Source organism: Pteropus vampyrus, unplaced genomic scaffold (assembly GCF_000151845.1).
Source record: "Pteropus vampyrus isolate Shadow unplaced genomic scaffold, Pvam_2.0 Scaffold15, whole genome shotgun sequence".
NCBI lineage: Eukaryota > Metazoa > Chordata > Mammalia > Chiroptera > Pteropodidae > Pteropus > Pteropus vampyrus.
The window spans coordinates 7,725,880-7,742,847 of record NW_011888796.1 but is presented as its reverse complement, the minus strand read 5'-3'; the positions used below and the strand labels follow the sequence as shown (position 1 = coordinate 7,742,847).

The 16,968-nt window shown below is 37.8% G+C and overlaps 1 protein-coding gene across 1 annotated transcript in view; it reads right to left on the bottom strand.

Annotated features, from left to right (window-relative positions):
* CCDC175 (coiled-coil domain containing 175) overlaps positions 1–16,968 on the bottom strand; it is a 57,002-nt gene that overhangs the window by 39,272 nt on the left and 762 nt on the right. Inside the window, exons 2-6 of the mRNA XM_011386288.1 lie at positions 14,625–14,710; positions 12,651–12,762; positions 8,010–8,145; positions 5,744–5,972; positions 2,434–2,556 (exon numbers count right to left, since the gene is read on the bottom strand). Of these exons, the coding sequence (XP_011384590.1) occupies positions 2,434–2,556; positions 5,744–5,972; positions 8,010–8,145; positions 12,651–12,762; positions 14,625–14,710 (686 nt within the window). The remainder of the gene's footprint in view (positions 1–2,433; positions 2,557–5,743; positions 5,973–8,009; positions 8,146–12,650; positions 12,763–14,624; positions 14,711–16,968) is intronic.

Here is a 16,968-nt window from a genome sequence, read left to right as displayed (position 1 = left end):
ACTTTTACACTGGAAGTGTCCTTTAGTTAAAATAAAAGCCATCATTATAACTGTTTCTTCAAAACACAAATTTGGATAAAAATAATTCTGAAATTATCAGGAAAAAAAATTGAGAAGGAAGAACAATCAAATATAATAGCGAGGATGTGAAAACTCTAAGAACAACTTTCAAGACATAAATTCGTTTTGACTATCATTTAAAAAAATAAACAAATCTATATTTTCATACTCACCTTCAAAATATTATTCCATGATACTATAAATGACCATTATAAAAAAAGTCACAACAAATTAAGTCTTTTACTTTAATGAATAGCTATGTTCATGCTGAAAAGAATTTTTCTTTCTTAAGTCTTAATCAGAAGTTCGGAAATGAAAGATTGGATACTGTGAAAATATGTTAGCATGATTTTTAAAAAATCAACATGGATGAAGAAAATTCATAGTGAAATAGATATTTTTTCAATGCAGGAAGCAAACTTATGAAAGCTTTGGGTCTGCATTTTGGCTCGTGAGGGAAAATGAAACTGGTCTAATTCCCCTTCCCTCTGGCAGAGAGTTACCATGGACAGATTATTTAATGCCATTGAACCCTGCACATCAACATGGGGGCAGAGAAACATCTGCGGGGAGCATAGAGGTTCTCTCCACCATGCCAGGTGAGATAGGTGAGTGATAGCTCTCCCCAAACTATTTCTTTCTCTAAAGCACCCATGTGACTGAATTTCTCGGCCATAATTAGCTACAGAGTAACAGGGGTCTAAAATCCTAGAACTCCCATGAAAAATTAGCAGAATGTCTAAAGGACTCTGGCCAGTCATCAGGATTAGTGACTAATGGCTGAAGGCTGTTGGCTCTGACGTCGGTTACTGCTAGCCTTCAGTCCTGCCTGCCCTGGACGTGTAGGCCACCTTGAGAACCACACACTATTATTTTTTTCTGCCAACATGACATCAGCTTGACCTGGCTGCAGAGTTTTCTAAACTAAAGGTACCATATGAAGATTAATCTGAAATTCCCTATTGTCTCAGTCCACAGCCAAAATGTTTTCTAATCTCAGGCAATAACAACAACAGACTTCGCCAATTACAAAGCACTCAGCTAAAAGCCTTACAGGCATTACCTCTTTTGACCTCCACAAAAGCCCTTTGAAGAAGGCAATAATGTTACCACATTTTATAGGAGAGAAAACTGGTAGAGCCAATATTTGAACCCAGGTCTCTGTGACACTCAAGCTTCTGCTTTAAACGCTATTCTCACTGGTGAAATGGGGTGGGAATTAACTAGGCCTGGGTGCTGCAGGCTAGATTGGGGGAGATGGAAAATGACACCTTCAGGCCTTGTCTCATTTGGCTTTAGGGATCTTTGGAATACAGGTTAAGGAACATGTACTTCATTTTCCCAAGCTAGGTCTGGAAGAGGGCACTTGGCTTATGATTGGTAAGGCACAAACTGGAGATACGAACTTGGACACCCACATAAAATCTATTTTACAACCCCTGTGTTCTCCTTTGAGCCCAACCTGACACATGCTTCCTTACCATGTCAGTATTTAAAGAAACAGATAATGATCTTTTTAAATGCACATATTTGATGGAAAGTTTTGATTTTATTAATGTTTTGTAATTGGATGTCATAACCGATATAGTCTAACTAAGATGATCAGAACCACCCTATAAAAAGTATAATGAAATTAGCTGAGTATTCTGATAAGTGTGATGCTTCACTATCACTGCTGCCCCATATAATTTTACATGTATTTCTCAATACAGATAGAAGAAATAAAGACTCAGTAATTCAACTAATTGAGATAGAAGATTAACTGGCCTTTCCATTTTAACTAACATAGAAGTGCCATTAACATTAACTTCCTTGATTATAATCACCTCCATAAGCTTCGGTTTTCTTGAAGAGTTATGAAGTATTTTTGAATTCAAATTGACAAATAGTCTCCTTTCCATATTAATCTCCTTCTACCTAATATACATGGAGAGCCTAAATTCTATTTTATTATCACACATTCAAAATTAAGGAATCTTTTCGTGGTTATTCATTTCGTTAAGTAAAATAAAGCAATATCAAAGAAATGTTCTGTGCATTATATGGTTCTATATGCATTGGTTTGTTCTCTGTGCATCTTTTAAAAATCATCTTTTATAGTATTTTGACCCATCAAATGCAATTTGCACCTGAGGCATGCAAAGCTTCCTTCTTTCTACCATACTCCTAAAGAAGAAAATGTGATTGCACTATAACGCTTTACATAAAGTATCAGAAAATGTTAACATGCCAGAAATATTTTTCCAGAATAGCATGAAGATGAATTAAAATCAATTCCTTTTTTTAAAAAACATCCACTATCAGTTATGTTTAAGGTAGTATATATTGAGGTGCCTGGGTCAGGCTTAAAAAACATAGTTTATTCTTTCTTACCACTGTGCTGGTAGTGACTGTTTCTTTAATTTTTGTCACTTCGTGACTTAATTTATCCAATTCTTTCTTCTTTTGACGAGTGTCCTGTCTCTTAAGCTTACAGAGATTTTTATATTCATTAATCTGTAGTGACAAACATTACAAACCAATCAAAAAACATGAGGACAACAAAATTTAAAAAATATTTTTATATTTTGTCGACCTAATTCAAATTCAATCTAAGCACACTATATTTAATCTAAATACATCAAAAATAAAAAATAAATAAATCTGGGTTTGCCTGTTTTATAGAATCACAGAAAAATTAGTGAACCACAAGGAACATTATAAAATGTTATAAAAGCAAATTTATAAGGGCAACGAAACAATGATCATTAATAGCAAATTATAAAAGCAATAGCCATTGTAGTAATTTACTAGTAAAGCACCATAGCAGTAGTTACCAGATTTATAGTGTGCTACACAGATTAGGAGAGTCAAAGGAAGGAATGAAACCTAATTCCACATTATTTAATGGGAAATAAGACAGACCAAGGTCAGAGTAAATAAAATATTGACGATAGGGCTGCTTACAATCCTGGACAACTTCTTACCATTTTACCAAGATCAAACATTCAGATCACTTGTCAGAACCTAATGGAGTAAGTCACTCGCTTATCAAACACATCAATGAATTTGTCTGGCAAAATGAATTATCAAGAAAAGGTAACTGACAGAGTAGCAAGGTCTGAAAAAGCATATTCAACTGTATATTAAAGAGTTATAAAAACATATGTTTGAGTGGCTTTCTATCAAAACCACCAACCAAGTCACCCAAAGTGGCTACACTGAATGAATGTGATCATAATCAGTGATCTCTGCACCAGAGCACAATTGAATAAAACTTTGTGATTAATAATTTTGCTGAAAATTGGAATTCTGTGTTCATGCTTTGGCCTAAGCCTTCTCCCAAGGTCTTGCAACTATAGAAATGGTATTAGCAAAAAGCATTTTGTTTTGTATTAGGGGAGATCTCAAGGGTTTGAAGACTTTCTAATACTTGTAATAGTTTTTCCTCTCTCTTAGGAAGTAAAGAGAATTAACAGGCTGTTACCACAGCCTATCGTGCCTTTAGCGAACATTGGTGGTTTACGTCTTCATATCCACTTCAGTTCGTCTAGCCCATGGCACACGACATTCCTTTAGGATCCATTACTGTTCCCAAGATGGGTGATGTCTTAACCTGGCTGGATCAGACACAGCAAGAAGACTTATGGTCTTTAGTTAAGACAAGTTTTCCTCTTTTTACTTGAATAAGGAAGCATAGAGTCCAGTTGTCATTATTGGCAGCCGCCTTGTGACCATGAGGAAAATCAAGCTTCAGAAAAAGGAAGAGAGGAAGGATGAGCCACTGCATTAACTTGTCCTGAACACTGCCCTACATCAGGAATTCCTACTGGTGCACTTTCCCAGGAAGGTAAACCAAGGGTAAACAAACTACTACCTGTGGGCCAAATCCAGCCACCACTTGTTTTTGTAAAACTGCTCTCATTCATTTAAGTATTATTTATGGCTACTGTCATGCTAAAATGTCAGAGTTGAGTAGTTGTGACAGAGACCCTATGGCCCACAAAGCCTTAAATCTTTACAATCTGGCCCCTTTCAGAAAAAGTCTGTGGACCCTGAGATAGACTATTTACACATGGAGGAACCTATTACGTTTGCAAATTCCCTGTTTTAAGCCCTTCTGGGCTTCCTTTCTTGCATTTTAACATTTATATTAAAAAAATAAAAAAGAGGAAAAAACTTCCCCATAGGACTTAAAATGAAGTTAGAAACTCATTCATTCAATGAATCAATATTATAGAGTGCCCACTGTGTGTGAGGTACGCCAGGCACTGTCCCTGGTGCTGGGACACAGCCATGAAGAACACAGACAGAAGCCCTGGCCTGCGGAGCCTTCCTTCTGGTGGGCAAAGTGCAGATCCAGTGCCACTGCTGACTGACCATATAGGTCCCAGGGGAAGTAAGGACAAAGGACAGGCTCTACATTCCTCGCCCCACGCCCAGCTGTGCCCACACAGTCATACCCCACTTTGGACCCCCGTAATGTAAGTGAGCTGCTCCAGCTTAGGGGTCTGGATTGCGCAGAGAGAATGGAGTCATGCATTCAGGAGAGGGCCGGAGACAGTGGGGCGATCTGAGTACTGCTCAGCCTCGTTCTCAAAAGGGCATGAAAACAACAAAATGCCTTTCGGCTCTTGTTCTGAAATTTCCATTTCTTTGTGATAACAGTGAAACCGAGTGAAGTCTTGCCCAGTGATGTGTGTCCCTCTCTGTTTTTGAGACATACATTTCAACTGATTCCAGCACTGCAGCTGGCTTCAACCCCCCTTCATCCAGCCCCTCTGGGGAGCTGGGCTTTTACAAATTCAGTTTAGTGGCTACAGATGGCCCAAGGAACAACTGTTCAGCTGCTTTACAAAGCACCTGTTCCAAGGCTGAGCTATCTATATTCAAGAAAAATAATAGTTTTAGTGTAGAACTATTCCAGAAGATGTAGGTGCTTCAAAGGATAGCTCAAGTTCAATTTCCTGCATTTATAAACTGAGGTTATGGCAACTCCCATCATGGATAAGACATCAGGAGCTCAACAGCAATTTTCATCATGAGGTAGGCCTCCACTACAGAGGGAGAAAGAAGACTGATACGGGGCACCGCTAATATGGAGACAGCCCTGCCTCTCCTGGGGCAACCAGAAGCAGAACAAAGAAGAACCCATGGTAAACTATTCTGATGGTGAATTTTAATTAATATAGCCTAGCAGACAGCAAGATGCAGTCATTATTCCCTCTACCCCCGCTCACAAAATTGGTGGCCTCAAGAGACTCTGTTCTCTTAGTGCCTTTGGCTCTGCCCTGCCCCTCTACTGGCTGCTTCTCTGAGATTCATTCAGTAGGAGCAGCAAGCTGTGGCAGGGCTGAACTTCCTGGTCCTGTCCAGAGACACATGGCCTCAGAACTGTTGCAGGCAACCAGATAACATGGAGGCAAATTCCTTGTCCTTGTAAGGTTGCATATGAACAAGGGGACGCCTAATGTTACAAATCTTGTCACTCATATTCTTTCTCATGAACTGAGATGCTGCTGTACAATCAAATGTCTTCCCAAAGACTCCAGTGTCCTTGAGTCTCTACTTTATTCCCATCTCAGTGTTCACAGAAGATACCATGGGAGCGCTGGCTGGCCTTGAGGATAAGTAAATGATTTCCCATTTCCTGTCCAAGATTCTGTGCTATTCTGTATTATAAAAAATAAATCGTGCCACTTACCTCTTCAGTCAACTTTTGTTTTCTTTTCAAATATTCTTCTCTTTCTTTTTCTATTTGCTTCTCTATATCTTGAACACATTTTTCTTGCAATCTTATTTCTTCTCTCTCCATATTTATTTTGGTATAAGTCTCATTGATGTAAATAGTGGTACTGGCTTTTTCTTCCATTGTGTGGTTGAGTGACAGGACAATCTTTTCATGCTGCTTCACCAGCTCTTCTTGCTCTTCACTAGGAGAAAAAAAAATTATTCATTGCATGAAAAGTATGGCTTTTAAGAAAGGAATTTGAAGTTTGGTGAGATGAACCACCACAAAGAGGGAAATCGTAAAGGATTCTGATTTTAGAGTTGTATTTATATTAGTGATTGCCTAAACTTGATTGAGATGAGGACACAAGACAAGTGTCAACCTTGTCACTGTTTACCACTGTAAAAATGTCATGTGGTCCAGCCTCACTCCCCTCTCCCCGCTATATACCGAGTAGTAACTATGAGATATTTTGGTTTAAAGAATACAATGATTCAAAAACACTTTTGAACTGGTAAATGAAATCTGGGCAGACGAATGGTTTGATACATAGCATTGCCATATCTATCTTATCATCCAGAGATATACAGGTAAGCCAAAGACAGGTAAACATCCCACCACCCTTCCAGCCATCTTTTGATGCCATCACTCAGCAGGGAGGGCCCAGGAGAAAGCTAGCCTTCCTCTGATGGACAAGAGTTAGGGGAGGAGAGCGCCAGGTTCATCTTCACTGTTCAGAGGATACTTGAAACTTAATTTGAACCCTCTTAGGTTCTCTCATCTGCAGCCAAATCTGAGTTTAAGAGGGGACATTAATGTCACACATCAATTGGTTACATCTACTGGAGGAAGATCTTAAGACTGCAAGAAACATCTACCTTGGGGCTAACAATAAAAGATTTGGAGGAGGGATAGTTGGTACCAGTTTCTTTTTTAAAAAGCTCCTGCAATATAAATTTCTTTTTCCTTTTCCTAGTCCCCAGTACTAAAGATGTTAGTTCGGGAGACTGTGTGCAAAGGTTCAGGAAAATAGAAACAGGTTGTTGGTAAGTTCAATTTCCAGAAGTCAAATCCACCACAGAAATGCAATAAAAAGAAGCCTAGGCCAGATAATGGGTCATTTATCTGACCCATTTATCTTCCTCTATTTGTTAATAGAGGAAGCGTTCTAAGAATGAATCAACCTAAAGATTGAGTAGCCTCAGGGAGGCGAAGTGAAACAAAACTTGTCAAATCAAAAACCCAAATTATGTATACTGGGATGGGTTGAGAAGATAGCACACAGCAACCTAATGCGGAACCTAAGGAAATTACACTCAAAAGCTTTCTTGTATTCAGTTTTTGAAGACTGTCAAGAGAGGACCACCTGTCAGAGTGTGGGCACCTTGACATGCAGCTTTTTTTGAAAAATGGGTGCAACAAGTGATTATAGCTTGATGAAGCTAGCTTATCAAGCAACGCACCTTATGTCTGTGATTTGCCTTTCCATAAAGATTTCTCTAGATCAGTGATTCTCAAAGTGTGGTCAGGACCTACCAGCAGCATCAGCATCACCTGGGATCTTGTTAGAAATGCAAGTTCTCACCCTCACCTCTAGACCTACCAAATCTGATAATTTAACCAAGGGTGTCCTTGATAATTTGTTTTCACAATCACTCCAGGTGATTCTGATGCACGATGAAGTTTGAGAATCTCTGGTCTGTAAGGATGTGATGATATGGCCATCTAAAATGAATATTCCAGTCTTGGTACATCTTATTTGTTTAGAAATTGATAGTCTAATTTAAATTGCAGTCTCTGGTGATTGCAGCTAGCATGCACCACGTACAACTCTGCATTGTGAGTCCCCAACAGGGGTTAGAGTATGCACTATTTCTCAAACTTATGTGATGATGAACTTTCTTTTTCATGGACATCTCTCAGAACAGGTGTTCTGAGAGCCTACTTCAGGAAAGGCGTCCCTGGACTCTGATGTCTCCTCCTAATTCCTTGTGCTGGATTGCTTCAGGAATTTTACAGGTCTCCTGGCTGCAGTGGTTGAAAATTTTCTGCTCTCCTTCTCAGCTCTCTATAGCCATCACACACCCCTCATCAGCCCAGGTCACCTTCTACAAGTGATCTTCATCTCTTAACTTGCCCTGCACTAGTTAGGCCAGATGGCAAACCCCTTAGGACAATTTTCTCACTCCACCCCCAGACCCCAATTCCCTCAGGTATTGAATAAAAAAAGAGTACTTACCCCAGAGATTCATTAATTTCATTCAGATCTAGTATTGTCTTCTTCAGAAGCTCAATTTCATTATTCATCCTTGTAATTTTCATTTGTAATTGATTTATCTCAAAAAGATTTAATCTGCGAGCATCTCTGACACATTCTTAAAAGTAAGTGGAAATGTTACTAAATTATTTGAGAAACAACACAATCGTAGATACTGATTTTTCAAATCACGAACAAATTGTCTTTCTTTGAAAAATTCGTTTAATTATATTCCTGTATCAGACACCTCTTACCCCTTTAAACCCTTGTGACCTTATCTATCAATTATTTCCCTTATTTCAGCTTCTGCTATGGTGACCAGCTTTTTATGGGCTCTGAGCAACTTCAGACTGGAACCGTGTGACAGCACCTGATTCCTGTCTTTTCTATTCACTTCTCACCTCCTGCCTAGGACTTCTCTGTTTCCTCTACCATGGGAATTCCTTAGACACCCACACCCATGCATGTATAACCCAAAGTGGGGGAGGTGGGGAAACCCTTGAACCAATGATAGGCAGAAGCCGGTGCCTGGATAGTCCTGAGAAGAGGTAACTCTGTCTTGGGGGCATGTTCTCATACTTCATTAGTTGCATTTGGCGGCAGTCCTATTGCACCCCATATTGGCTCTGCCTTCTCCCTGCTTTGGTCTCCTCATTCCACCTCCCTCTTTATACTCCCTAATAAAATTATACTCCGTAATAAAATTAACCGTGCAAAAGCCATCACCTTCGGTTCTGCTTTCTGAGGAACCCAGTGTGTTAAAGAACTAATTATTCATCTATAAATAACAAATCAGTGTAATCACATAAGACTTCAGAGGAGTACTTCAGTACATGATAGATAGATGGCAAAAATACACTGATTTTTGAACGTTGCTGTTTATAAAAGTACTGGATGACCCATTTCTACACATCAAATTTCCTAGAAATGAACTGGTACCTTTCCAGAGAGAACTGGGTTACTTTTTTAGGCTACTAGTTAAATTGCTCATTGTCGAAGGGCTTCTTGAACTATCTGTCTCAAAAATGCATATATATCATTTGGGGATCTTGCTAAAATAGAGATTCTAATACAGTAGGTATAAGATGAGCCTAGAGATTCCGCATTTTGTAACAAGCTTTCAGGTGATGCTGATGATTCAAGAACCATATTTTGAGTAGCAAAGCTTTATTCATAAGGCCAATTAAATTTACTTGGTTAAGTATTCCACGTGTATCAAGGATCTTATAAGCTCATATGTAATGTTTTTCCTTCTAAAATATTTATCCTTTTTTAAAATAAAATTTATTGGCGTGACATTGGTTAATAAAATTATATAGGTTTCAAGTATACAATTCAATAATACCTCATCTGTATATTGCACGGTGGGTTCATCACCCAAAGTCAAATCTCCTTCTGTCACCATATATTTGACCCCCTTTACCTTTATCTACCTCCTCCCCTTCCTCCTTTCCCTCTGGTAACCACTAAACTGTTGTCTGTGTCTCTGAGTTTTTGTTTGTCTTGTTCGTTTGTTGATTTCAGTTTTTTTTATTACACATATAAGTGAAATTATATGGTTCTCAACTTTTTCTGTCTGACTTATTTAGCTTAGCATGTTGTCGCAAGTGGCAGTATTTCATCTTTTCCTATGGCTGAGTCATATACCATTGTACATATGTACCACATCTTCTTTATCCAATCATCTATTGAAGGACACTTTGGTTGTTTCCATATCTTGGCCACCGTGAATAATGCTGCAATGAACAGTAAGGTGCATATATCTTTATAGATAAATATTTTAAAATTTTCTGGGTAGATACCCAGAAGAGAGATTGTTGGTCACATGGTAATTTTTTGAGGAACTGCTATACTGTTTTCCATAGTATTTGCATTCCCACCAGCAGTGCGCGAGAGTTCCTTTTCTTCCATAACCTCTCCAACACTTGTTATTACTTGTCCTATTGATGATAGCCTTTCTAACAGGTGTGAAGTGGTATCTCATTGTGGTTTTGATTTGCTAAAATATTTTCCCTGGCTATAAAAGTAACCCAACATAGAAAATAAAAAACCAAAGAGAATTAAACAAAAACACTCTTAATTCTACCTTTGGCACACAGATTTCTTCTAAGTGTTATTTTCTCTCTGCATAGTTTGTTGTATTTTCCCTGCCTAACTAGACTCACACCATGCATATTGTTTTAAAACTGACTGCATCACTGAGGGTCTACTTAGGTCATAGAAATTTTATAGGAAACTGATAGGGAAATTTTAATATAAAGAATTATTAACTATTACAGAGGGTTAGAGTGATGAAGGAATGAATAGTAAGAAGTAAAGAGAACTCTAAAGAATTCAGGAATAGCCGGCATAAGGAGCAGCCATTATTCCTAGGGCTGAGACAGAGTGCCCTTGAGGAAGCAGCATCTGCACACCTGAGATCGAGACCTCGTTAGAGGAGGCTGTGGCTCACTGGATGGTAAAGAAGTTTGTGAAATGCTGGGCTGGCAAACTTGCTGGAAATCTGGCTTCTGGGGTGTTGGGAAACCAGTCCAAAAGAGGTGCCATACTTTAGAACTCACTGCAAAACCACCCAAGAGTGCTGGGGAAGCTGTTCATGGGGAGGTGCCTCACTGATAGCAATCTACCATGAAGTTGCCCAATGGCTACTCGAGGAAGCTACTAGGCACTTCAGACACCTGCATGCTGCAGGACCCTGGCATGGAGAAGCTGCATGCCCTGCAAGAGTCTGCCAAGCTGAGCACCCTGGAACCAGGAAGAGAGCCTCTTCTTCCTCCAATCCCCCTCTAGTGCTCTCTACTAACAAAGCTTAACATTGTGCCAGCTGAAATTTACAGGGTCCGGCTCCCTTAAGACAGAGCAGACAATAAAGGTAGACTTGGATCTGCGAGGTAATAAGTGGATAACTGAAACATCTACTTAAAAAGTGTTTTGTAAAAATTTATTTAGACCACGATTTTAGGTCGGGCTCCTGGGGAAACAGGTTCCAAAATTTGTGTGTAGGAAATTCACTGGGTAGTGCTCTTGGGCACATCTCCTCTGAGGAAATAAGGGAAGCAGGGGTGAGCAGAAGGAGAGGTTAAATGGCGATGTACTTTCGAGCTGTGATGACACTTTGGAGTTGCTCTCCATCAAGTCAAAGGAGGTAGGCCTTGTACTCTCACAGTGACCAATCGGTAGCACCTGGGGAGGGACTTTAACCTGGAGTGAAGCCTTTCTCTTTTGTCAAGGGCAATTCCTGCAGAGGAACTGAGCTGTGCGCCTCAATCGACACTCCTGGCAGCTGGAGAAATAGTGCTGGATCTTTACCTTGTACCAAACACGAAATTTAACTCAAAATGGATCAAAGATCTAAATGTAGGAGCTAAAACTATAAAACTCTTAGAAGAAAACATATGGGGAAAGCTTCATGGAATGATTTCTTGAATATGACACCAAAAGCACAGACAACAATGAAAAAAGTAAACCAGACTACATCAAAATTTAAAACTTTTGTGCATCAAAATCGCTATCAACAGAGTGAAAAGGCAGCCCATGGAATGGGACAAAATATTTGCAAATTATATATCTGATATGGGGTTAACATCCAGAGTACATAAAGAATTCCTATAACCCAATAACAACAAAACAAGCAACCTGATTAAAAGATGGGCAAAGGACTTGAATAGACATTTCTCCAAGACAGATATACTAATGGCCAATAAGCACATGAAAAGATGCTCGACATTACCAATCATTAGGGAAATGCAAATGAAAACCACAATGAGATATCACTTCACACTCATTAGGATGGCTATTATTGAAAAAACAAAAAGAGGAAATAACAAGTGTCGGCAATGGTACAGAGAAGTTGGAACCTTTGTGCATTGTGGGTGGGAATGTAAAAAGGTGCAATCACTGTGGAAAACAGTTTAGCAGTTTCTCAAAAAATTAAATATAAAATTACCATATTACCATACAATTCAGCAAATTCCCTTCTGCATATATACCCAAAAGAATTGGAAGCAGCAATTCAAATAGATATTTGTATGCCATTTTATAGCGGTATTATTCACAATAGCCAAAGGAAACAACCCAAGGATCCTTCAGTGGATGAATGGATAAATAAAACATGGTATATATATACATACAGTGGAATATTGATCAGTCTTAAGAAGGGAGGAAATTCTGGCACATTCTACCACTTGAATGAGCCATGAAGACATTATGCCAAGTGAAATAAACCAGTCACAAAAGGACAAATATTGTATAATTCCATTTACAAGAGGTACCTATAGTAGCCAAACTCATAGAGATAGAAAGCAGAATGGTGGTTTGGGCAGTCAAGCTGCCTAATTTAAAAGGATAAATATTTATTTGGAATGGGCTGACTTATATATCATTAGTCTATTTAGAAACTACATTATATAAATTTAAGTTATATATATACTGTTGCCACTTAAAATGTCAGGAAAAGTTATTACGGATCTCATTGTGTGTTGTGTACTCTTTCTAGCTATATTTTGACATGAAATAACTAAACTAATCTATTTAATCATAAATTAAACTCACCTTCTTACAAGTATTTGGTTCTATTTTCTTATAAGAGAAACTGAATTTCTATAGTTATTAATCTCAAAGTACCTTCTAATTCTGTTCTAATGTTATAGGGAAGAGTTTCTAATAGAAAATATAGTCTGCTGAGTTCCATGCTTTCAATTTCCAGAAGATCAATTGTGTCTTTTCTCATTTCTTCCTAAAATTTAAATTACATATTTTAAAAAGTTAAGACATTAAAACAATAAGATTTATCTCCTAATCAATGCCTATAAATGTTTTCAAAGACCAAAATTTGATTTTCATTAAACACCTTCTGCTGTTATTTTAATTTGGAACATACAGTAGAAAAAGTAACTATACTCTAAAATCAGTTTTTAAAGTGTCATTGTTAGCTTATCTTTTAATTTCCGATGATTTTCTTCTACTCAGAAATCATATTTCCCAGTATGCATGTGTTTCTTATTTGCAGTTTCAATCAATTTAAAAGCAACGTCTCCAACAAAAAGGGTAACATTGAGAAAGAAGGCAACTTAATCAAAAATTAGAAAATGCCTATAAAAATATGCTTAGGTATAAAGACAATAATGGTTGTCTTATACAAACCTACAAATCCAAACAAAGAGTCAGGCAGGACTGTTATTATTATTATTATTAATTTATTATTTTTGGTGGGACTTTTAAAAATGAAAAACATTCAAAAATCTGTTAGTGGGAAAAATAGATAAATTATCTTTTAAATAAATGGTTGTAATGACTATAGTTACTTTATGACCTGAGAAAGTACCATTATATTTTATGAATAATGAAATGCAGATTACGTAATTGTGTATATAGTATGATTACTTTTCTATAAAAAATAAAACTCAAAAGAGGCATCATCCATACTCTGAAAGTAGGAAAGCCATTTGTCAAAGAGTCAATTGTGATTATTTAATGGTCGTGGGGTCATCGTGGTTTTTACTTTCTTCAATTTGCTTGTTTATTTTTTTCTAAGTTTTCCAGAATAAACAAGTAGTGCTTTTATAATAGTGACAATTTTTTACTTTAAATAATGTGAAACCTCTATTAAAGAGGTTTCACAGCTCAGATACTAAATGGAGACATACTAGATACTTTAATAAGCCACAAGAGATATTTTGACCCCTTCAGTTCCTGGAGAAAAACATAACTAAAAACAAAGCAGAGGAAAAAGCTTTCGGAAGACCACAGCGCAGTGTAATATACACAAACTAAGCACATGTATTCAAGTAAGTGTGATTATAAAGTATAATTCTAAATATACATACACAACTATACATAATTCCATAAAAATATAAAGTAATGATATTAACTTTTATTAGCAGTCTGTAGACCCAAACTTATTTACTTTACAGCCATATTTCTATATTTTTAGATATTCGATATGTAGTAGATTCTTATTCAATATTTTTTAACCAAATGAAGAGACTTCACCATTCTGACCCTGCCAAGAAGGCATTGTAAACATCATCCAGGACCAGAGAAATGTTTGTGATACTTTAAAAGGAAATTCTTTAAATGTTTGGTTTTGGAGTCAAGTTAGTATAATTGAAAGAATTTCTGTTTGTTTTCACTGAACAGCACAGTCTACTTCAGTGAAATAAGTGCCAAAATCTTTTAGTGGTTATGTAAGAAATTGTATATAGAGAACTAAGTTAATTCGCACCATACATGCAATTTATTTCAGAGGTGGTTTGTTTTAAGTGATGCTTACATATCGGTGTCCCTAGCTTTTGCCCATTTGACCAGCCCCTTCACTGAGCTCTGTTATTACCAGGACCACTCCTCCCTACCTGGCTTGCCCTCATTCATAGCACGGGTCTTAATTCAGTGTTCTGTGTGGAAAACTGAGCAAACAGTCCACTGTTGAGCAATCCTGGTGCTTAGAAAATTGAAGGAACATTTTTTTTCTTTTATTCAGAGTAAATATTTTCCCTATTCATCTACTGAAATACCTTGAGCAGAGTTGGTGCTAAATTAAAGTTTGATAAGAAATAAATGGAAGATTGAAAAAAATAGCTTTTACAGATGATACAATACCAATTTCTTGACAGCTACAGCAATGTCTTTAAGAAAGGTCCTAGCTTCTTCGTTGCATTTAAAATAGTCACCTTGCAGTGATTGTTCTAAAAAAAAATTAGAAAATTAAGATCTCTTATTTATCTATCCCAATCCTAGTTAACCTTTTAAGATCTAGCTCAAATGCCTTTGTCAGCTGAAAATTACATCTTCTATCTCTGAATTTCTATAGCACTTTATATGAATCTCTTTTGTACTTCTTATATTCTATTTCATAGTATTCTGGTTTAGGTATGTATTTTATGCTCCTTGAGAAAACCTCATCTTAAGAGTTCATCTTTGCATCTCTCGTGCTAGAACGAGGGATGTGTATAGGCTAGCACAAAAAATTAAACAAATATTTATGAAAGGGATAAATATAACAAGCCTACAACATAAGCTCGTTGAAAAATGTTTTCATATATATTTATATACATATATCCTAAATATAGTATCTTGCCAAAACCCACACATTTCATTAACTATATAAAAATTATTATGTCACTTTTATTTCTATGCCAAAATTGTAATCATGGAATGAGATCAAATATTTGTAAAACTGGTCAGTGTGAAGTAGACAGAGTTTCTAACTCTTTTCGTCCATTGATATACTTTCAGACGTCTCCTTTTCTCCCATACACTGTAAGTGGAAAGCACATGAGAAGAGAGGATTAGGAAATGTTGGCAAAGGTAGTGAAGACAGATATAGAATGAGGAAAAAGAAAGAAAAAGAAAGGATAAAAAGAAGAGCAGAGAGAACAGATGAAGCTCTTCTTACCTTGGTTCTGTCACCACTGTATTGTACAGACTAAGTGGATTCCAGGCCTGCATCCTCGTGTGTGGGAAGAGTCTGATGTACTTAATATTTTACATGTATTATCTAAGTTGATTCTTATAATCTTATAATGATTCCTATATCATAGGTGAGAAATCAAAGACTTTGAGGTCATATGTTCAAGGTCATGAAGCCCATCACTGATAGAGTCTGGATTCAAATGTAAGCGGCATGGCTCCAGGGTCTATGCTCTTAATGGCCATATTCACCTCTCAGAAGAGTAAATAGCAATTTCTGCCCTCGGTTTTTGGGAACTTGGATTCTCTTAATGAACTAAGCTCTCAAACCAAGTGAAAATCAGTTACTGAGTTTGTAAGCAAGTGTGTGTTAAGGAGGGACAGATATTGCCTGCTATTTCCTTTCCTTTCTTCCATGGAATGAATGAGCACAAGTTTGTTCCCACTTGCAAATGGGCTGGAGAGCTACATATTTTATAACTCACATTCAGAGTAAAAGGCTTAATGAAGTTTTTCCTATGGAAAACTCTCTGAGGGTCCAGGAATTATTAGCAGAAAAAGTATTTGTGCCTAAATACTAGGGTTGAATGGAACACTGATCTAGATGACCTTGGCCACATTCAGGTCTCTTTGGTAGTTAACATTTTTAATGAAAATACTCATCCAAACTTTTCAGAAGAATTGTAAAGTTACAATAGTTCATCTAAGAAGGAAAAAAGAAGCTATCCCAAACTGAGTAACATTATGATAGATATCAATATGATTGTCTTGAAACAATGATGATCAGAGTAAAGCAAGGCGATGCTTTGTTGTTTGGCATAATTGGTTTGTGAGCTGAACAAGAAATATCCTTTCCTGAACTATAAGCTTAGGTGACTTGATTAGAGGTTCAGCTTTCTAACTGAAGTATTTTAACCCGGCTCCATCCAAGGTTATAGTCCATTTGCATTTCATAAACATTCTTCTCTATCTAATTTTCCTTGCCTAATACAAGAGCTTCTTAAACACCCTCTTTCTTGTTTGCCTGTTAAATTCTCCAGTTTGCCATGGTATATGTTGGAAAAAATTCACTTGCAAAGAAAAGGCAAGAAGGATCAAGCTGAAATTGAATGCATAATCTAAATGTAAGTGGGCACTCCAGTGGCTGGTAAATAGCAGTGGCCTGGGAGTCGAGGATTTTCCAGGATTTGCCACCACCTACTAGTGTGAACTGGGCTGAGTCACTCCAGTGACACCACAGCATGAGAACTGAGTCATGAATTCCACCCTGTCATCTCTCTCTCCCTCTAGGAGCGGAAGAAGGCTCTGTCCCAGCCAGGGATGCCCTGGGTTCCGGGGGGGAGGGTCCCTACTGAGGGGACCTAGGCGCCACTTTTGAGGTGACGTCCCTCCAGGTTCTCCCGGGCCTCTCACCCACAACAAAGAGTTGCTCCAGCGCTGCGGCCGCGACCGAGGAGCCCAAGGTGGAGGGGAAGGTGCATAACTCCAGGGAGGGGCCGGTGGAAACCGCGGCCGCCGTCAGCACCTTCTCACC